Raw genomic sequence first — 21629 nt, 5'->3', positions numbered from 1 at the left:
ACCAAGATGCATGGGTACATCAAAGCTAAGACCTCCAACAGACCTAGGCTTGGCTACAGACATGACAGGGAACCAGAACGCAGCAGGGAAGCGATCCGTTTCTTTCCTTCTGGACACCAGAGCCATTGACTCAGTCCTGGGAGTCTTGGGATGCCACCTCTCCTTTATTGTCGGGTACAGGGGACAGCCTTATCTACCTCAGCAGACACCGCCATTTAATTGTATTTTCAGAGGCATCCCTCTCACACATACATTCTTAGTGGTGCTAAGTTGCCCTGTACCTTTAATGGGGAGGGATCTCCTAGCTAAGGTAGGAGCGTCCATTTCTTTTCACTCCACACATTTGCCTCCTCCCAGACACGCCAGCAGCTCTCTTACTTCTTCTCCTAGCCACTAACTCTACAGACTCCAAATATGCTTTTCATATCCTCCTGTCCCACGCTGCTATTTGGAGGGAGCATGGACTTCTCACAGCAAAAGGAAGATCAGTGTCTCAGGCCATATAATGGCCATGCAGCAGGAAAAGTTAAATATCTCCTCAGACCAGTTCTAAACACCAGGTCTTTTCCAAGCCTCCAGCTGTTCCAGATAGTCTGTTAACCCCTCTTTTATGTCATCTAAGGTCTATTCTATGGAGCTATGTGGACTGTTCACTGCCTCAGTCATGTGACAATCCTTGCCCACCTCCAATACACACTGGAGATCAGGTTCTTCTTTCCCCTCCGGGTCAGTGTCCTTCACCCCTTTCCCTAAGTGGCAGGGACCCTTCAAAGTAATTCTTGTAACCCCTACAGCTGCTAAACTCGAGGGCTTTCCTCACTGGGTCACCTGTCTCACCTAAAACCTTTTATCTCACCTCCATCCCAGAAGAATCTCTCTTCATATACAGTGAAACAGACAGGGCCTCTCACTCTCAAGCTCCAGAGGACATCAGGATCCCTGCTTTGCCGCCAATTCCAGAGGAATAAGGTACCACTCCTTCCTTTTCCAACAGGGCCACACAGAGCCGGAGGCAAAAAGGACCATCAAAAATATCCAGGCGGTAAGGAATAATGTAATACAGTAATTTATCATTGTTCAGTACTCAGCAACTGATCACCTGTGTTTCCAAGTGTTAAACTACCTCCAGCAAGGCTTGCCTGAGAAAAACAGGTGCCTTACATGAATCACTCTAATGAGGCTTGTCTCAGATGGAAATTAAACAGAGTACTAAGACCAGATCTACCTCAGGTGAATGTCACATGCCTCTATCTGGGCAGGCCAAATCTACCTCAGACAAATGCCAACTCCAAAACAAAATAATAATGATTCTTTTCTTTCTAAGCTCTCTCTATGTCAACAGTATCTTGCTAAATGGGAGGCCCCAGCACCAGTACGGATGGACAGCCGACAGCCGCGGAACCAGGAGAAGGCAGAACGCCGTTCCAGGACCCCTCATCATCATTCCCGGACTTCACAAAGATACTCTTCACCCTCCCCCCAAGAGCCAACCGACGCCCACTATTCAGCTGGAAGCAGTCTTTAAGAGAAACGTCGCCCCCGCACCCAGTCAGCCACAATTTTTTTCCTTTTTAAAAGTAAAAGAGTCGGGAATGAAGGGTTCACAACACGGTTCCATTTACCGGGCGGATACTTCCGCCCAGCCACTTCCGCATCAAGAGCGTCCCGTAGCTAGGATACCGGTGGGCCCGGATGTCTCCACCTATCAAGTTCCGGGCCAAGGCATCTCGTGTGACCAGAATCCGTGACGTTACATGGCTACGTAAGCGTCCAACGTGACCATGTGATCTACGCACATGCGTGGAGTAGTGACGTGACCTGGCCACGCCCCCAGCCGGTTTTTAAAGCAGAGCGCCATATTCCTGGCTCTCTTTTCCTCTTCCTCTTTTCCACGCACATGTCTCTCCCACAGGCCTGCACTCTCTATCCCTGTATCTCTAATAAACTCTTATAAGCGGAAAAAAAAAAAAAAAAAAGAAATCCTGTAGTTCTCTTTGGAGGACTTGTGAATTTCATCACGTGGAAGGAGAGGAAGGATCTTCAAGGTCATCTTGACCACGTAGCAAGTTCCAGGACAGCTTGAGCCCAGAAAAGAGTGATCTAGTCTAGTGAGACTCTATACTTGCTCGTTGGTGGTAGCCTACACCTTTAATCTCAGCACCCTAAGAACAGAAAAATGATGCCTGGGGAGGCAGAGGCAGGTGGGTTTCTGAGTTTGAGGCCAGCCTGGGCTACACAGAGAAAGCCTGTCTGGAAACCACCCCACCAAAACCAACAAAAACCCCTCTATGCTCTTCTAGGGGAGGGACTGAGCTCGAAAACTGTCTTGCTATAGCCCAATGCAGTGCTAAGCATACTATAAACAGAAACTTATTTTAAGAGGACACATGAAGACTAGGATATAGTTCAGTGGTAGAATTTAGCATTCAGAAGGCCCCTGGGTTGAATCTCTGGTTAAATTAAAAAAAAAAAAAAAAAAATGGACAGCTGTGATGTAGCATAAGTTCGGGATAGGATGAAAACATTTGTCCAGTATGTATAAGGTCCTAGATTTGATTACCAGCAAAACACACACACACACACACACACACACACACACACACGATGTAGTCTGATCAGAAATTGACTGCAATTTGAGTAAGACAGAATTTATTTAATTTTATTCTTTGTTGTTATTATGTTTTGTTTTGTTTTGTTTTTCTAGGTTTTGTTTTAGGGGGGATTCAAGACAGGGTTTCTTAGGCCGGGCAATGGTGGCACATGCCTTTAATTCCAGCACTTGAGAGGCAGAGGCAGGAGGATCTCTGTGAGTTTGAGGACAGCCTGGGCTTACACAGTAAGTTCAGAAAAGGCGCAAAGCTACACAGAGAAACCCTGTCTCGAAAAACAAAAACAAACAAACAAAAGACAGGGTTTCTCTGTGTAGTTTTGGTTCCTGTTCTGGATCTTATTCTGTAGACCAGGCTGGCCTCGAACTCACAGAGATCCGCCTGGCTCTGCCTCCCGAGTGCTGGGATTAAAGGCATGTGCCACCACTGCCCAGCTGCTTTTTTTTTTTTTTTTTTTTTTTTTTTGTTTTTTTGTTTTTTTTTTTGGTTTTTCGAGACAGGGTTTCTCTGCGTAGCTTTGCACCTTTCCTGGAACTCACTTGGTAGCCCAGGCTGGCCTCGAACTCACAGAGATCCACCTGCCTCTGCCTCCCGAGTGCTGGGATTAAAGGCGTGCGCCATCACTGCCCGGCTGCTTTTTGTTTTTTTGACACAGGTTTCTCTGTGTAGCTCTGGCTGTCCTGAAACTCACTCTATAGCCCAGGCTGGCCTCAAACTCAGAGATCCGCCTGCCTCTGCCTCCTGAGTGCTGGGATTAAAGGCGTGCTCACCACCTCCTGGCAAGACAAAATTTCTGAAACTCCTTATTCCCTTCTTTACTCCTTTAGGATACTGGAAAAGCATCCTCAGGATTGAATGGGAAGGGTTCTTGGCTTCAGGTCCTAATAATTAAAAGGAAAACTTAAAAAAAAAAAAAAAAGACAGGGTCTCACTGAAGTGTCCCTAGCTATCCTGGAACTCCCAATATAGACCAGGCTGGCACAGAACTCACAGGTCACCTGCCTCTTACCAGCATGCTGTGATTAAAAGGGTATGCCACTACACCTAACCTGCATTCTTTTCATCCACTGATCACCACCTCCTAGGAATTTTCACTAACATTTTATGTAAAGCATGTCCTTCATGAAAACCCCTGACCTTCTCTTCCCCAAGGCATTTGTTTGTTAGCTGATTCCCTTTGGTAATTGGTTTTTGCGGCTCTGCTAGGAGTTGTTTCCTGTGTTTATTTCATTATACAGGAAAAAGAGAGAAAATTCCAGATGGGCCTGAGATTAGAAAAATGATGCCTGGGGAGCTAGCTAGCTAGCTCAGCAGTTAAGAGTGCTTACTGATCTTTCACAGCTCAGGTTCAGTTCCCAGCACCCACATCAGGCAGCTAGTGCTCCACTGCCTGCTCCAAGGGATCCAACCCCCTGTTCTGGCTGCTGTGGGCACCTGCGTATGTGGTGTACACACACACACACACACACACACACTGTATATAAAAGGAGTTGAAGACTGGAGAGACATAGCTCAGCAGTTAAAAGCACTTGCTTCTCTTGCAGAGGATCTGGGTTCTGTTCCTAGCATCCACAAGGTGACTCTAGTTCCTGAATATCCAACACCCTCTTCTGGCCTCTGTGGATACTGCATGCATGTGGTGCACATATATACTCTGAGACACACACAGACACACACGCACACCATATATACACATAAAATAATCTAAAAAAGAAAAATGATGCCCAATCTCCCTGGCATCCACACAGCAAGACTGTTACTTCTTGCTTCTTTCTTCCTATGGCTGCCTCCAAATTTAGATCACAGTGAGGAGCACTGTCTGGAGCTAGAGCACCTAAGGAGAGCTGGGATGATAGCCAGGGCTTCTGATATACAAGAGCAATGGCGACGAGTGAGGAGAGCTATCATCTTTGTGAAGGTACAGGAGAAGCTGGGGTCAGGGATGGGACAGGAGGAGAGGAAATAAGGCAAAGATGAGCTCAGGGCCCCCAGAGAATGGAGCCTTTGTGTGGGGTACGGATGAGGGACAAGGGGGTGATTGTGTGGGAGGGCCGGAAGTTCCACGCAGACTGGCACCACCATAGCCAGCATTGGATTCGCCCTTCTGCCCTGACGACTCCCTCTATACCAAGTGGCTAGGATGTACCTGATGGTTACAGAGGATGGAAAGGGCAGCCAAGTGAATATGCAGCCAGGAAAAGTAAGGTATCACCCCAAATCCAGAGAACAGGAGGCAGAGGGGAAAAAGACAGAAGCAGCTTTTACTATATTTACATCCAACAAAACTTTGCAGAGAACAATCCTTATTGCACAGGTCAAGGCCATGGATGGGAGAGGCATTCCCCAAGGTGGAGTGGACAAGAAGGATCGGGACTAGAAGAGGCACAAGTTCTTCCCCAGGGAAGCCTGGGACTCTTCTGCATCCCAGTGCACGGCTCTCAAGGAGCTACAAACCCAATTCCCTTCTTTCTTACGCTCCTTGAGAATCTCCTAAGTATAGGAGCTGTGGCCTCGGAATAAATAACTAAATAAAATACAACACTAAGATTGCCTTGGGCTAGCTCCTTCAGCAATGTCAGGGAAGAGAGGCGGGGAATAAAACCCCTCCCTTCCATTCAGGGCAAAGGCTCGGGAGCACTAAATCTTTCCAGTTGTTTTTTAAAACAAAAACTTCTAAGTCTACCAGGGCACTGCAGATCTGAGGATACCCTGGACAGGAGTCCCTGGAATAGGATGGAGAAAGGATGGAGCTGTGGCGACTTCCGCAGCTTTCCCCAACATCAGCATGAACAAATTGGGCAGGTTGGAGATAGGGGAATCGTGACTTCTGGTAACAGCGAGTCCCTCTTCCTGCTATTTCCACCTGGAGCCTACGGCTGAACAGCCTATTTCCAATTCCTCTATGAAGGGAACAGGGAGTCAAGCTATGTCTAGAATCCACTCGCCATCACCTCTCCACCCAAGGTGGGAGAGGGGAGCTTAACGGTCCCTAGCATTCCAGAGGTGCTCCAAAACATTTTCGGCAGTCAATGGCCTTGGGAGTAGGCATCTGTGCGCGCCGCTGCCTCAGTTCCTCCTTGCCCATGCTGCTGGCCAGCTTGTTAAAGGCAGACTTGTACTTCTTGTCGAAAGCCACTAGGGTAGAGGATGGAAATTGATGCATTAGGACCTCTTCTCGTGTCTGGTCCCACCTCCCTCATCTCTTCAGCATCTCCTTGTACCCTTACCTATGTCCACATGGTCCTTGCCCAGAGCAGCCATTGTCAAGAATAGGATCTCACGGTAGATTCCCCTGTAGTGAACGTAGAGGAGTGTCAAAGAGGAGAGAGAGGTGCCAAGGTCAGGTCAAGGGCCACCTGAGTGAGAACATCATACCTCTGCAGGTGCAGGCCTGTGGGAGGGGGTCCTAGAGTTTCCAGCAGGAGCCCAACAGCTTTATGAACCTCGTTGAGTCCGACGTGGCGCAGCACTGATTCCAGTAATGCCAAGCTGAGACCTGGCGGTACCGGGCCGGGCCAGACTACTCTCTGTGGGGTCTGGCCTGGAGAAAAGGAAGGAAGGGTTACCAGGATCACCAAACTCTCTAGGTGAGAAGCCTACCCCTCTCACTCCTAGATCAAGTACCAACTCACTGTGGACCCTCCAGAGCACATAGAGAGGCGGGCAGCTGTTGGGATCAGGGGTCAGGACATCCCAGAGCAGACGCACATGCACAGAGGCTGGATCAGGGGTTAGCCAAGGAGATGGTCCCTGGGAGGGCTGAGAGAAGAAAAATTCAGAATGAGAAGCAGAGGACGAGAAAAAGACAGACAGACAATGAAACAGAGAAACATGACAGGACATAATAAAAGAGAAAGGCAAAGAACTTCTTCTTGCTGTTATTGGTATCTGGGACAGGGTCTCACTATGTAGACTAGGCAGGCCTGGAACTCACAGAGATCTACCCGAATGCCTCCTCCCAAGGGTTGGGATTAAAGACTAGAGCCACCATGTCCCAAGGTTCCAGAAATTCTTATCTCCCAGTTCTTATAAATAAGGACTTTGTTTTCTGTTGTTACATACCTAGCACCTGGACCCTAAAATGTATGCAGTAAGTCTTGGTGGAATAAACAGGAAAACATTAACCATTTTTTAGGTCCTAGTCACTGCATCAAGTTCCTATCCTGCTGTGGAACAATCTGCACACTGTAAATATGTATTACTCTCATTGGTTAATAAGGAGCTGACTGGCCTATAGCTGGGCAGGAGAGACTGGGAGAGAGAGCCAGGCTAGGAGAATTCTAGGAAGAAGGGTGGAGACAGAGGAATCACCAGGAAACACAGAGGGGACAAGACATGCTGGAAGGCAGGTAAATCCACAAGCCATGTGGCAATATATTAATAGAAATGGGTTAATTTAAGTTGTGATAGTTAGTAACAAGCCTGAGCTATCGGCCCAGCATTTATAATTAATGTTAAATCCCCATGCCAGTTACTTGGGAATGGCTTGTGGGACAGAAACTTCTGCCTCCACTATCCTATTAGGTTACTGCTTATGCCACTTGACAGATGATGAAATGGAGGAGGGTCAGAGTGGCAAACCTGCCTGGAAAAAAAATGTCTTTTCTACACTGCCAAGGACAGAGAGGACGAGGAGACAAAGAACTGAGAGGTGAGGAGGGAAGCATTCAGGAGGCAAGGACCACATCAGGGCACTGACCTGGCTGGGGGCGTGCCCATCATAGGAGGCCAACACCAAGCCTGGTAGAATGCTAGGCAGGCGTAGCCGTTGGAAATACCACAGGAGGTTCCAGAAGATGATGGGGTGGGCAGCGGGCAACTCGGGCAAAGCCAACACCTCGCTGCCCTCATTCTCTACCAGAGACTCTAGCTCTTTCCGCAGCACCAGAGGGCTCAGGTACGCCCATGCCCCGGTCTCAACTCTCCGGGAAGCACTCTGTTGGCATGCGGAGAAGAACAGTCAGAACATCCGCTCTAAAGGCCACAACCAGAGGCTCGCCTCCCAGTCACTCAGCAAGTCCAAACGCCTCTCGCATGCCCCTGGTCCTCAGTGCCCATCTACCTGCCACCCCTGGACCTCCCCTCAACAGACAACACACTCCCACTTCCTCATCGCCCAGCCCTTACCCCCATATGCCCATTGCAGAGCTGGGGTTCATCCAGGGCAAGGCAGAGCCTCCGGTCACTGAGCACAGGGCCAGGCCCCCCCGGGACAGGGTCATCTTTGCTGCCACTGGCACCAGCAAAGGCAGACTTCGGGCTAGAGGCACTGCAGGGGGACAGCAGGAGGGGTCAGCTCTTGGGGCGCCATCCCCCCCCCCGTCCCTCCCGCAGCCCTTCTCCTGCCTTGGGCACCTGGGTCGGGAGTCAAGGGTCTGGACACTGAGCAGGGGCACAAAGGGGGAGGCGCAGAAGGGGCAAGTCGTATTGAGGTTCGAGTCGTCAGGCGCCCAGCCAGCCATGATCTCCTCGTCATACACCAGGGAATCACAGGCCCGACACAAGGAGCAGCTAGACAGCAGAATCTGCAGGCAAGGAGACCCCAGGAAACGAGCCGTATTTAGTTCCAGGGCCCCCCGCACCCCATGCCCTTCCCTGCCCCTTCCACCTCTCAAACCCAGCCAGGCCTCCCTTCCGCCTCCTCCCCTCCCCCTGCCTTTCCAGGAGGGGATACGAGCCCAATGGTGTGGACAGGGTATGCTCACTTCCAGGGAAGGTGGTTGGGAAGGTCCAGGGGCGTCGCTGAGGCGCTCTGAGGAACGGCGTAGACTTAAGCTGCTGAGAGAAGACTCCGACAGATCCAACTCACTGCCCAGAGAAGCGGAACTCTGCCGTTAGAGGAGAAAGTAGAGTCAGCTAGTCCTTTGTTCCTCTCACTTAGAAGGCTGGTTTCAGTCCCTCCCGGTCACCTTTAGGGCATTCTCCCAGTCAGCGCCCCCTCCCCTCCTGAGAGTCAAGTATCTCTTCTCGCATTGGCTACCTCGGAAGCAGTGGATCCAGGGCGCTCTCGGGGCCACAGAAGGCTATCCATGGGACTTCGGCGGGCCGCAGGAGGCATGTCAGGGGGTAACTCGGGTGGGGGGATGCGGGAGGCAGAGGAGCGGCGGGAAGGGGTGAGAAGCTGTTGGAGGCGGGCACCCAGTCCTTTTCTGGGGGTGCCCACTTCCTCCTGACAGCCACTAGTTTTGGGGCCCCGCCCACTTAGCCCTTCTAGGGTCTCGGTGGACTGGGCACTCAGGGCTGAGCCGGAGCCCCCCGGGCTTCCTCCGGGTGCCAGTTCTTCCCCTGTCAGACTCAGGTCTGAGAGACTTCCATCCTGCCAAGGCACCGGTGATCCGCGGGGTTCGAGGACCCCCAAGGCCTCTATCACTGCAGGTCAAAAGAGAAGCGAGATGGAGCCCTGCACTCTCCCAGCTGCTCTTTTCCCAAGCAAACACAATTCCTGTAGCCAAAACTCCAGCATCAGCGGCTGGAAAGGTGGCTCAGTAGTTAGGAGCACTGGCTGCTCTTCCTAAGGGTTTAACTCCCGGCACCCACATGGCAGCTCACAACCATGTGTAACTCCAGTTCCGGGGGATCTGACACCCTCTTCTGGCCTCCATGAGCACCAGGGATACAGGTGATACACTGATATACATGCAGGCAAAACACCCATACACGTACAGTAAAATTTTTGGAATGAGAAACTGTATCAACCAACAAATTCTAGCATCACAACTCACTATAACATTTAGGCAAGATTGCCTCAAGAGGGGCTGGAGAGATGGCTCAGATGTTAAGAGCATCATCTGATCTTCCAGAGGTCCTGAGTTCAATTCCCAGCAACCACATGGTGGCTCACAACCATCTGTAATGAGATCTGGCGCCCTCCTCTGTATACATAATAAATAAATAAATCTTAAAAAAAAAAAAAGATTGCCTCAAGAGCCTGCAGGACCACTAACCATTTCATGGAGCTACCCTAATCACCGCCCTAGTCTTCCCCTCTCGCTGAAAAGTTGTTAGGAAGGCTCAGTGGGAGGGAGAAGGAAGGTCAGAGAAGTGTACTCACTGTGAGCCACACCAGCCTCCACAGTGGGCTGTACCCCCCGGGCACTGCCTAGGCTGCCACTCTTGACCAGGCGCCCGGTGGGTGACGATGGATCCCGCAGACTTCGCCCTGCCCAAGTAGTCTGGCGCTGAAGAGGGCGGGTCGGGGAGGGGCGCTCCAGACAGGGCTCTGTAGAAAGCACAAGAATTTAGTCCCAGACTGAAACGCCCCCCCCACTCCACCCCCCGGGTGAACCTGGGTTTTGCAGTTTCTCCCAGGTAGAACTTTATACCTCTGCTACCAAACAAAAGCAGTGTGTCCACACACAGAAAGGCCTGCCATGCCTAGTTTTCTGGGTCCTCTCCCCATCAGAACCTAACTACCTCATCCAGCCCTGTCTTTTTTGTTGTTGTTGTTGTTTTTGGAGATAGAGTTCCTCTGTGTAGCCCTGGCTGTCCTGGAACTCACTCTGTAAACCAGGCTGGCCCGGAACAACAGAGATCTGTCCCCCACCCCCACCCCCACCCCTGCACGCCTCTGCCTCAGGCACGCCTCTGCCTCATGAGTGCTGGCATCAAAGGCTTGTGCCATTCCCCCAACCCCCCCCCCATTCCATTTTTTTTTTTCCTATTGATACAAATTCTCACTATATGTTCCAATCTGGCCTGGAACTCACTATGCAGCACAAGGTAGCCTTGACTTTGCAACAATCAGTCATCCCGTCTTGGCTTCCCAAGCCCTAGGACTGCAGGTGTGCACCATCACGTCTGGCACCCCAGCTCTCTCAGAGCCAGTCCCTACCCACCTGTCTGGGAGCTGCCCGACTCTGGATGCACGGCCACCTGCTGCTGCCGCTGCTGCTGCTGCCGTCTGTCCTTCAAGGGCTGGCGGAACTGAGCAGCCCCCAAGACAACATTCCGGAGCTTGGCCCAGCGTAGGCGTCCACCCGGTGTACCAGATGGCCATTTGCTTTCCAGCACAGCCTGTCAATCACAGTGCCCACCTAGTGATGCCTTACCACCTCCTGTCCGGAACCCCAGGGGCTACTTCCTTCTCCAAACATGCTGGCTAGGACGACCTAGCCAATAGCTCACCCAGAAACAGGAGCACCAAAGAGGCATTATTAGTAGTAACGGAGAAAAGTATATCTAGCTTCTACTAGTCATCTGTCTGTCTGTCTGTCTATGTCTGTTTGTCTGTCTATCGAGGGTCTCACTATGTAGCCCTGGCTAGCCTGGAACTCACTCTGTAGACCTGCATGGCCTTGAACTCACAGAGATGCTCCTTGCCTCTGCTTCCTTAGTACTGGGATTAAAGTTCTGCATCATCATGCCCAGCTATTTATACTCTATTTATAAACTGAATGGCTTTGGAGAAATAATCTCAACTGCTTAACTACTTAGTTTCCTTATCTGAAAAAGAGGAGACAGTTTAGTATTGTGGTTAAGAGGCTGAATTCTGGATATAATTTTGCCTATATTCTGACTCCCTAACTTGTTTGCCATGGGACTGGGGCAAGTTAAGAATTATCTGCAATCTCAATTCCTATAATACAGGGATGAACCACTATGCCCAGGGGCACTGTGGAGATAAAATGATTTAAAATGTGTAATGTATCTGGGACAGTGTCCGACATGGAGTTTACGGTTGTTGTAAATAAGAATCAAGGTATCTAAGTCTGAAAAAAAAAAAAATGAAAAACAAACAAAAAACCTTCTGTCTGCACAAAGGCAACACAGAGGCACAAAAGATGACAAGGACCACAGGACCAAGGAATGGGGACAGCCGCAGCTGTCCAAGGACAGCACTCTCCCCCAACAGGCCCCAGCACAGACTGCATCCTACCTCCTGCCCCCAATTAAGTACCTTGTTGTAGTAACCGTAGGTGATGGTGTTGGGCACGATGCCTGCCCGCCGCATGTCTAGCATGACTCTCACGGACAGCACGGGCTGCCCGTAGTGTGAACAGAGCTGCATCAACACCCGGTAACACACCTAGGCCCAGAGAGGTACAGGCTGTAAGAGACGTCCTCCAACCCAAATCCCCAAGCCTCAGCAAGGACCCTCTTCCAGCCTCCAATTCCCCTGGCAGCTCCTTCCTGCTGCTCTCGATGCCCTGCGGTCTCCCCTTCTTGGCCCCGCGTGTGCTCATGCCCTCTGAGGGTTGATGGAGCAGCTACTCCACTCAGGGCTGCCCATCCACCCAGTTTCCCTCTCGTGGTCCCTAGAGTTGCACATCCTTGCTGGGATTAGGAGTAGGCATGAACACACAGGTAGTGAGGAGTGCCTACCTCATCAGGGAGCACCACCTTGCTGCTCTCCATCTCACGCAACACATGGTAGGCTGTATGAAGTGCTCGAACCCGGGAGGGTGCCGACCGCACATAGGCAGGCAGGCACAGGAACCACAGTCCATAGCAGTGACCTAGTAGGCACCGGGCCCACAGCTCAGGCACAGTGGCTGACTTCTGTGCCATTCGCTGGGCAACCTTCATCTCCTAGGTGGGGCAAGGGACACACCAAGGTAAATATGATGCCAAGGCCAGAACAGATCTTTTTCTTTTTCTTTTTTTTTTTTTTAAATTCATGTATCTTTTATTTACTTGTATTTTATGTGTGTTGGTGTTTTGCCTGCATGTGTGTCTGTGTGAGGGTATCAGATCCTCTGAAACAGGAGTTACAGTTTCAAGCTGCCATGTGGGTGCTGGGAATTGAACCTGGGTCCTCTGGAAGAGCAACCAGTACTCTTAACCGCTGAGCCATCTCTCTAGCCCCCCCAGATCTTTTTCTTTATTTTGATATTTTTCTGAGATAGTGTCTTGTCCTATAGCCTAGGCTGGACCAGATCTTGCCTCAACCTCCTGAGTGTAGGAGCAGTGTGAGAAGCAACACTTTCCTGAGACAGGGTCTGTGTTCTAAGGATGTAAGAGGCCTGAGGCATTGCCTAAGCTACAACCCTCCTGGGAGCCTCAGTAGGGTAGAGTAGCCTGGCCCTGGAGCATGAGTGGGCACCTTGGAAGATGTAGCCAGCTCCTCCTGAAGAGGAGGATGGTAAATGACAAAGGTAACAAAAGCTAACGTTTTGCTGTTGTTTGTTTGAGACAGGGTCTCACTATAGAGCTCTGGCTGTCCTGAAACTCACTCTATAGGCCAGGCTGGCCTCGAACTCAGAGATCTGCTTTCCTCTGCTTCCCAAGTGCTGAAATCAAAGGCATGCAACACTATGCCTGGCTGTACAGTGTGGGGTTTTGTTTGTTGGTTTGTTTTGTTGGGTTTTTTTCTGTACCAAGCTTATGTAAACCTCGCAGCAGCTTTACGAGGTAAACACCATTAGTACCCTCATCCGACCATGAAGCAATACCCACTGTGCCAGGCTCCTCATGGGGGCCACTGCTAGTTACCTGTTTGGTACGCCGAGGCGCAGGGCTGCTGGGGGCACTACGGGATGGGCCCGGCACAGGCAGGGCTCCCCGCTGTTCCTGGGGAGACTCAAATAGCTCAGCTCTTAGCTCTGGAAACCCATCATAACTGGAGAGACAGCGGCAACAGGGGGGCAGTTAGCACAGGGGCGAGCGTGGGCCTCGGGACCGGTGAAAGGAAAAGACTCTTACCAGTACTGGGGAGTAGATTCACTGCCTTCCGGTACTGGGGGCTCCTCTGGGGGTGTGATGAAGACGGTGAGCTCACTTCCTGATAGCTCCTCCAGCTCCACCAGGGGTGTTGGCTCAGGCTTCTCCTGCTCCGGGTGGACCTGGAACAGGAAGGTAAAAGAGGAAGAGTTCTCAGAGCCAGGGTCCCCAGAAGATGGCCTCTCCCAGGAAAATACATTCACGGGGAAGGAGTCCCGGGGATCCATGGGGAGGAGAGTCAAGACTGAAAGGGTAGTAAAAGCAAATGAAGCCGGCCATGTATGGCTTCCCAGGCTGTGCCTTGTCTCACTCCAGTAGTCCACCACAGTCACAGCTGAGATGCACGGTTAACCGTGGCCTGGGGATAACAGAGGCAAGCAGGGGGAACTCAGTGGACAATGCTCGATACCTTATCGACACAAGAGTCAAAGAACTCAAGGGCAGCATGCCGGGCAGAGCCGAAAGAGCATTCCTCGATGAACTGTGAGAACATCTGTGTGTGCAACAGCTGAGAATACAGCTTGTGGCTGGAGCGCTCCCGGGACTTGAGGAAACCTGAGGGGGGGGCGGAGAGTGGGTCTGAAGGGGTCACCACGGTTCTCTAGCTACCACAGCCCTCTCCTGCCTGCAGCCAGCTCTTCGCTCTCACCATTTAGTCACACCTCTCCCACAGAGCACTTTGGCTCTCCAACACCCCAGTTCCCCAGAGTCCCTTCCTTATCTGTTTATATCTACCGCTGCAGACTGGGAATTCTCCAAGGGCAGGTCCTGCAACAGACCTGTACCCCTGAGTGCTGCTCACCACCGGGATGACTACGTTCACCTTAGGCCAAGGGCTCCCAACTAGCGGGACACATTCACCTGTATACCCTAATTGCCTCCAAGACCAGAAAAGAGGAGGAATAAGCAATCTTCCACTCCCACTTTCCTCATGGAGCCCAGCCCCCTAACTGTGCCCCCCCTCAAAACCGTTTACAAAGACCGACTCTCTTTATTTACCCTGAAGGTAGAAAAGGTTGTCAACATCTCGAGACCCCTCAGAGGGGGCCTTGGTGAGAGGGCGCAGGAAGTCCCGGTAGCCTTTGAGCAGACAAGCCATGAAGCGCAGGAAGGCTCCCTGGACTTCCCGCTCCAGGCGCGTCCGGCGGCCACACACTGCCTCATAGTCTGTCAGCAGGAATTCCAGGGAGGCCTCCTCTTCTGGTCCAGTGTAAGCTGGGAATCAATACGTCTGAGAGTCAAGGTTAGCATCCACCGGGCTTGCCCCACCCTGTTTTTCATACAAACGTCTCCATCCCCAAAAGCAGCCTCTGACAGATCTTGCACCAGGAATCACTGAAAACTTACGGTTGGGCACCAGTTTCAAGCCTCTCCAGTGACAGGTTCAACTCCCCCCTTCCCCCCCCCCACCCCCCCCATACAGGGTTTCTTTCCTCTGTGTAACAGCTCTAGCTGTCTTGGATCTCGCTCTGTAGACCAGGCTGGCCTCGAACTCACAGAGATCCGCCTGCCTCTGCCTCCCGAGTGCTGGGATTAGAGGCCTGTGCCACCACCGCCCGGCGGGCTCAGCTTCCTTGATGGGCTCAGGAAGGCTGCTCCCCTACCCCTGCCTCTAGCTTCATTTCACGCCCACCAAATCCAAACCCTCTAACCACTTCAGAGAAGATCTATTGCCCCCTGGACCCTCCCCTCAAACTGAAGATTTGAAGCCAACCACAGCGTCCGGCCTCCCAAGCCCACCCAGGCTTCTCACTCTGGTCCAGCTGCTGGTACAGATTTGTCAGCGTGGCTAGCAGAAGCTTGTATGGTCTGCTGGGCAGGGTCCTAGCAGAGAGGGGCTTCTTCTCCTCCGTTCTAAGAGAGAGAACAGAAGGAGGAAGGATGCTGGGGCTTCTCTGCGAGCCTAAACCCCCCTTCGAGTCACCAAGAAACCCCCACACCGGCCCCAGCCTGCTCCCCTCCCAGGCCCCCAGTGATACTTCGCCTCGTACTGGAAGAGTGTGTTGGTGTCAAGATCCACACAGATGACATCAGCAGGCGGGTCGTGCAGATCGAAATAACTGGAGTGGATCCCCACGATGAAGGGCACGGGGGCACTCAGCACATCCGCCAGCACCAGCGGGCACAGCGGAATGTAGGGGCACTGCCAGTGTAGCGGGAAGATCATCTAGAGCGCCAGGGAGTGAGAGCCAGTGAAAGCCAGTGAGAGCCAGTGAGCACAGGGGCCTGGCCTTGGGGAGGCGAGGCCCGGAAACTGCTGGAGCTAATCTTGAAGGAAAACCCTGTCTCTGACAACTACACCCAGGCCGAGAGGCTGGAGACCCTCTTCCCCCAAGGGAGGGAAAGGAGGAAGAGTCCAGTTCTGGATGGAGGGGCCCCAGAACAGGCAGCCCTCCTGGAGAAGTAGCCTAGATGAGGTGGTACTCACTGAGACCAGGGCCTCGCAGACACTGGTGAGCAGATCTGGCCGCAGCGAGTGCACCAGCAGCTTGTGCTCCGTGAGCACGGCCAGCAGCAAGGTGATAGCCAGTTCGGGGCCCAGGTTCTGCAGCAGCTGCAGGAAGCTAGCACCACTGTGGGACGCGAGAGGAGGAGAGGGTCGCCAGGGAGCCCGACACGGACAGCACCTAGGCCAGGCTGCAAAGGTCTCAACAGCGGTACTGCTCTGACTCATGCCCCCTATTGTGCCCCAGGTCATCAGAGGCCCCACTCCCCATTTAGGCGCATACCTGAGGGGCAGGGGTGAGGAGACAGGTTGACAGAGGAGCAGGTTGTCGTAGGGGGACATCTGGGGAAAAGAGCCACAGGTCAGGATGCTCCTGGCCAGCCCCTGCCACCTCCTCTCCTTTCTCCCAGGCCAGCCCGAGGCTCACCTCTCACCTGCACTAGGATGCGGGGTCTCTGCGGGGAAGGGAACGGGACGTTGTGAACGAAGTGGGAGATGTGCCTAGGAAGAGAGGAGAGAGGTGAGGCCGACTCTTCAGTCCATCCCTGTCCTGGCCCTCCACACACTCTCTCTCTATCCTAGCCTCGAAAACCCCATTCCCCCCTGAGCCCGCCCCCTTGACGTGGGTCAGCGTTATACATGGATCTTATACACATTAGAGAGGAGATCCCCGTGCCTGAATCCCCTCATCTGACACAGTGAGTTCCAGGCCAGCCACGGCTACCATGAGAACTTCTCTAAAACGAATAAATAAAAAAATAAATAAATAAACTGAGCGTGGTGGCGCACGCCTTTAATCCCAGCACTTGGGAGGCAGAGGCAGGCAGATCTCTGTGAGTTCGAGGCCAGCCTGGGCTAGAGAGTGAGTTCCAGGAAAGGCTCCAAAGCAACACAGAGAAACCCTATTTTTAAAAAAGAAAAAAAAAAACTCTGTGACTCTGAGACCAGCCTGGTCTATGAAGAGAGTTCCAGGCCAGCTAGGGCTATATAGTAGCCTGTCTCATAAGTAAATAAATAAACAAACAAATAAATAAAAATAAGACACTGATCTGTGCTGGGCAGACACAGACCTAGCCAAGACCTGACAACTAACAAGTGTAGGCTAGATTCTTTTTTTTTTTTTTTTTTTTTTAAGATTTATTTATTTTGTACACAGTGTTCTGTCTGCATGCCAGAAAAGGGTGTCAGATCTCATCACAGATGGTTGTGAGCCACCATGTGGTTGCTGGGAATTGGACTCGGGACCTCTGCAAGAACAGCCAGTGCTCTTAACCTCTGAGCCATCTCTCCAGCCCGCAGGCTAGATTCTTGGCTCCACTTACCTCTAGCCAGGAGCTTAAAATGAACACACTATATAACCACACTACAGTCTTGTCCGCTGGGTGCTCAGCATCATCCCCCCGCCCCAACTCCATTCTCATGCCTCCCATTTATCCCCTCTAATGCCTCATAACTCCCCAGTGTCGGGAGAGCCGTGCTCACACTTCCAAGGGCAGCCGATGGGGGCCTGAGACGGAGTAGCGGTAAAGGAAGGTGAGGAAGGCTCTGAAGGCGGGGAAGGCCGGCCAGCGCGACAGCACCGCAATGGCTCGCCGGCTGCGCACGGCTCGGCCCCCCAGTGCCCGGCCCCGTTCCACGGCGCTCAGCAGGCCCAGTGCCCGTGCCTGCCTCTCTGACAGCCTGGCCCTCGGGAACGCTTCGTAGAACTGCAAGGCGGCACCATACACCTGGCAGAGGTATAGGGATAATCAGACGGGCTCTGCATTGCGTGGGCCCCTTACCACACTCCACATAACCCACCTTATCACCCGCAGCACCCGTGAGCACAAAGGTGGAGAAGACGGGCACCGGGTACTTGGTCTGGGCAGGCCAGCACTCGATCGTGGCTCCCATGGGCAGGCAGAAGACCGGCACTGACTCGGGCAGAGGGAACGCCTCATTGTCTTCCTCGGGGTAGCGGCCCAGCAGCTCTATGACCCAGCAGAAAAGCGCCCATTAGAGTGAAGAGGTCCATTCGATTCCAGGTCAAGAAATTAGGGGATCCCAGAGAAGGGGCTAGATGGCAAGGGGAAGTAAGTCCTGGGATCGCCGAAGTTACCAAACCAAGAGGCACCCAGCAGAGGAATGGAGGGCCCAAGGATAGGAAGGACAAGGAAGGCACTCACCTGCCTCATACACCAGCGTGTTGGCCTTGGCCAGGCCCACCTTGTAGCACAGGTACACTGCTGGACCCCACTGCCCCGGAAATGACAAGAGATAAGCAGACACGTCACTAGCAAAGGTTTCTGGGGTCCATCTGCTCTCTACCACCCTTCGGTTGTTCATTGTCTTCAGAGCTACCCTAATTCCAGTTCACCCAGCCAAGCCACCTCTGATCTGGCCCTGGTGTCAGAGGCCGTGGTCCCCAAAGACCCTCTGTTCCCTTACACTCATGGCCCAGGTTTTGGCTCTCAATACCACAGCACCACTCACCATGCCAGGGTTGAGGTTTCGGGGCAGCCGGCAGTAAGTGTGAGGAGTGCCCTCACCCTTGCTGGGCAGGATCAGGCAAAGGTCAGTGATGCCCAGAGCATGCAAGCCTGCCCCCTCTGCTGCCCGCCGGTACATGAGGTAGGTGCGGGGGTGCCCAGGGCCTGGAGGGGCCAGGTTGGCTGAGTGGCTGTACGGTGTCGTGTCAAGCACTTGGAAGCCAGGTTTGCGTCGTTCCTTCCCTTCATATAACACCCTTGGCACAGAGGGCAGAGACATCGAGAGGTCAGGATGGAGAGACCGGCTCTGCACACCCGGCCTCCTAGACCAGCCATGTTCTCCCTCAGCCTTGTCAAAGCCTGGTCGTAGATAGAGCCCACCACTTCCTGCTTCGAGCTCTGTCCTCTAAGATCCTTGCCTTCTTCTGCCTCGACTCTACCTCTCGGTCAGGAAGCATCCCTTGGAGCCATGCCCTCCCCAGTGGTCAGGTAAGCACTAAGAACTGAAAGCCTCTCTGCTGAGTTCCTCACATGGTTTACCCTATCTGATATTCTGAACCAGCCAGCGAGGAGGAGACACTGCTTTCACTTTGCAGATGAAGAAACGTTCACTAGCTAGTAAGCCCCTCCCCCTCTGACCTCCAGCCCATCCTGCCACTGTTCCCCGTATTCCTCCTCTCAACCCATATCCCTAGCTCTTCTTAGCTCACGCCAAAGTCCCTCCCAGCTTCCCCTAGTGCCAGCATGGATAGGGGCACCCACCCCAGCTCAACGAGGGGGGGCTTGTCACGCCCCCTGCGGTAGCAGATGACGGGTTGAGTTCCACCCAGGAGCCCAGCACTGAGCTCCAAGGGGTGGCCACCAGCAGAAGTCTGGATGCACGTGTAGCCCTGGGGCACCTCCTCGCCCAGTGCTCTAGCGATGACAGCCACATCTGTAATAGGTTCAGCGGGCCGGGGAGGGCGCAGGGGCCCAGTAGGTTCAGGAACCCAGGTCTCCTCAGGTATAGGTGCCCCATTTCCCGCAAGCCCAGCTACCACGAAGTAATCCACCAACCGAGGCGGTCGCTCCTCTGCCATGGCCCCCCCTTCACTCACGGCATCTGGAATGGTCAATTGAGAAAAAGATGAAGCAAGAGAGGCTAAGTGTTCCCACGGCAACCAGAGGCTAGTGTTCCCATGGACCCCCCCCCTCCCTTCTTTCCTCTTCCTAGTTCTTCTAAGGAAAGGATAAATGATCAGCCAATCCTGTACTCTCCCACCTATGACATCATCACACTCTCACATCCCACCACAGCTCCTTAGAGACCACTAGGTCCCTTCTTCTTCTTAGTGATATCAGCCCTCTCTTCCCAAAGCACCCAGACTCCACGCTACAGCACACATCTGACATATTACTCACCTATTCCTTCAAAGGCTTGCCCCTCTTCACTCCCTACAATTACATCTCAGAGAACACAGTATTTTCTATAAAGGCCTGCAATGGTATCATTCACTCGGGCTACCACATCATACCAATCTTAGCCTTTTTACAGGTCTCTGGCCTTCCTGCTCTGGTAGTAACACCACAAGAACCGTTCTGACACAGCTAACACTCTTAAATCACTCACCCTTACATTTTAGAAGACCCCACGGGTTTCTAGAAAGGCTTGCAAAACCCAAAATGTAGCTTCTGCTCAGACTTCAACTATCTTTTTTTTTTCTATCTTAACTTTACCTATCTGGCCAAGCATCCAGGACTCTCCCATCTCCAGAATCCTTACGTGTCTGCAGTTGGGTACAAAGGGACTATGGGAGACAGCTCCAGCCATTCCATGCCCGTGCCACCCAGACGCAGACAGAATCAGGCCCGCAACAGTCTATCGGTAACTGTTTTCTCACCTGCCTCCATGGCCTGACCCTGGGGAGTGGGAGCCCCAAGAGTCCTGAGGTGCCCCAGGGTGCTGACGGTGGGAAGAAGCCTGGTGGGTGGCTTGCAAGGGGCTGGAGGCTGGGAGAGTGCTTCAGAGGGGAAAGGAGGTTACTTCCTGAAACGGCCGCCCCGGGAAGGGGAAGCTGCAGCTTGCTCAGCATAAGTCAGCCTATGGGTGTGTGGTGGCGACGGGAGGGGGGCAGCACTGGTGAAGGTGCCAGCACAGCCTCAGACCAAGGCAACCCCACCCTGAGGACCCTGAGCAAGGCAGAGGTAACTCGCAATGTCTCCAGGATGCACAGTTTATTCAACCTCCCACTCTTCCTCAGAGAACTGGAGCCAAGCGGGCTCTCTCTTCTCAACCTGGCCCCTGGACACACATGCCCCAACTCAAGCTAAATTTAGCTCGAGCTTCGCCACATCTGAGAGGTGAAGCCAGGAGTCAGCGTCAGCCTCCTGATTTAACTCCAGGACACAGCTCCCTTTCTCATCCACTGTAGGCCAATGGGAGCCCTCTGTGCCCCAAGGCAGCAGGCAAAAGCCGTTAGATGAGACCCGCTAATAGGCAAGTGGGTGGCTCCGGATCAACACGACTTGTGCATCCAGGCCTACCCTCTCTCAACCAGGGGAGAGTCCTATAGAATGCAGTCCCTTCTCCCTTGGGGGAAAACAACGGCACTGGAGCCACACTGGGTCCCAACACCCACAAGCCGGATGACGGGAAGTCGGGGCTGGGGCAGAGGGCGCGCCGCGGGGGAGGTGGCTGAGCCTGGGGCCAGAGGGCCGAGAGAAGCTCGCGCACAGACTGTCGAGAACGTGACGGCAGCAGCGCCAGCAGCCGCGTGACCCTAGCGGGAAGGAGGGGTGCCCCGGCTGGAGCGCCCGCGGGAGCTCCAGGGTATAGGGTGCCCGGCACAGCTAGCTCGCTCCAGGTTGCGCCCTCCCCTCCACTTTCACTTCCCTGGGAGGGAGGAAGCGGAACCAGATGCGCAGCGCAGAAGAACAGCTGGGGACAGTCCCTCGTGCCGCCCGCCCCTCCGCCCGCCCTTCCCCGCCCGCTGCCCCGCCCGGGCCGGCCCCTACCTGCCTGCCCTGGGACTCCCCAGCCGGCCCGCTGGCGGGTGGCTTGGAGGGCGGGCTGGCGGGCCGGCGGGCGGCCGGGCTGCTATCCAGCCCCGGACATGGCGCGCTCGACTTGGGAGCCTCTCGCGCCTAGGCTGAAGGAAGATGAGGCGGCCGAGGGCGCCGGGCACGGTGCAGAGAGATCTGGGCGGTCCCAGCGTCTAGGCGCGCGGCACCACGCGGGGACTGCTGCCGTGCCGCTAGCTCTGGCCGTGCGGTCCTCCGGCTCCCGCGGTGCTGGGGACCCCGCGCTCTTCCGCGCGCCCTGCTTTCTCCACTCACCCCCCCGCCACACACACACACACACACACACACCCAAGAGCCGCGGGCGCCGCTGCTATTCCACCCCCCCAACACACACCACCAACCCGGGCCTGCGGCCGTGACCCTGGCTAGCGCCGGCCCAGCACCCCG

At 53.6% G+C, this 21629-nt stretch overlaps 1 protein-coding gene and 1 long non-coding RNA gene across 5 annotated transcripts in view; one reads left to right on the top strand and one right to left on the bottom strand.

The window, feature by feature from the left end:
- Positions 1-5154, top strand: part of LOC119088189 — a 16649-nt gene extending 11495 nt beyond the window's left edge. Inside the window, exon 2 of the long non-coding RNA XR_005091792.1 lies at positions 4409-5154. This is a non-coding gene — a long non-coding RNA (uncharacterized LOC119088189). The remainder of the gene's footprint in view (positions 1-4408) is intronic.
- Positions 4852-21629, bottom strand: Dennd4b (DENN domain containing 4B). Of its 4 annotated transcripts, none has more exons than XM_028890813.2 (28): positions 21177-21629; positions 18945-19284; positions 18187-18439; positions 17880-17949; positions 17515-17684; positions 17197-17441; positions 16149-16215; positions 15998-16056; positions 15697-15841; positions 15260-15435; positions 15022-15122; positions 14268-14483; positions 13678-13823; positions 13251-13390; positions 13041-13167; positions 11931-12137; positions 11506-11634; positions 10445-10622; positions 9661-9828; positions 8590-8978; positions 8315-8437; positions 7965-8134; positions 7737-7878; positions 7309-7545; positions 6242-6368; positions 5985-6150; positions 5837-5901; positions 4852-5744 (listed from the first exon to the last, which is right to left on the bottom strand). In XM_028890813.2, the coding sequence occupies exons 2-28, from the start codon at positions 19259-19261 to the stop codon at positions 5599-5601; spliced, it is 4479 nt and encodes a 1492-aa protein (XP_028746646.1). In that variant the 5' UTR covers positions 19262-19284; positions 21177-21629; the 3' UTR covers positions 4852-5598. The 4 variants fall into 4 exon arrangements, with proteins under 4 accessions (XP_028746646.1, XP_028746645.1, XP_037062744.1 ...); XM_028890812.2 differs by lacking the exon at positions 21177-21629 and adding an exon at positions 20063-21103; XM_037206849.1 differs by lacking the exon at positions 21177-21629 and adding an exon at positions 19584-20056.

Source organism: Peromyscus leucopus, chromosome 6 (assembly GCF_004664715.2).
Source record: "Peromyscus leucopus breed LL Stock chromosome 6, UCI_PerLeu_2.1, whole genome shotgun sequence".
Lineage (NCBI taxonomy): Eukaryota > Metazoa > Chordata > Mammalia > Rodentia > Cricetidae > Peromyscus > Peromyscus leucopus.
This window is presented reverse-complemented; position numbering and strand designations above follow the sequence as displayed.

Coding starts and splice junctions, on each gene's coding strand:
- Dennd4b (XM_028890812.2), bottom strand. Junction 12,138..13,040: donor CGCCTCGGCGTACCAAACAG/GTAACTAGCAGT, acceptor TGCCCCACCTAG/GAGATGAAGGTTGCCCAGCG. Junction 6,369..7,308: donor ATGGGCACGCCCCCAGCCAG/GTCAGTGCCCTG, acceptor TTCTTCTCTCAG/CCCTCCCAGGGACCATCTCC.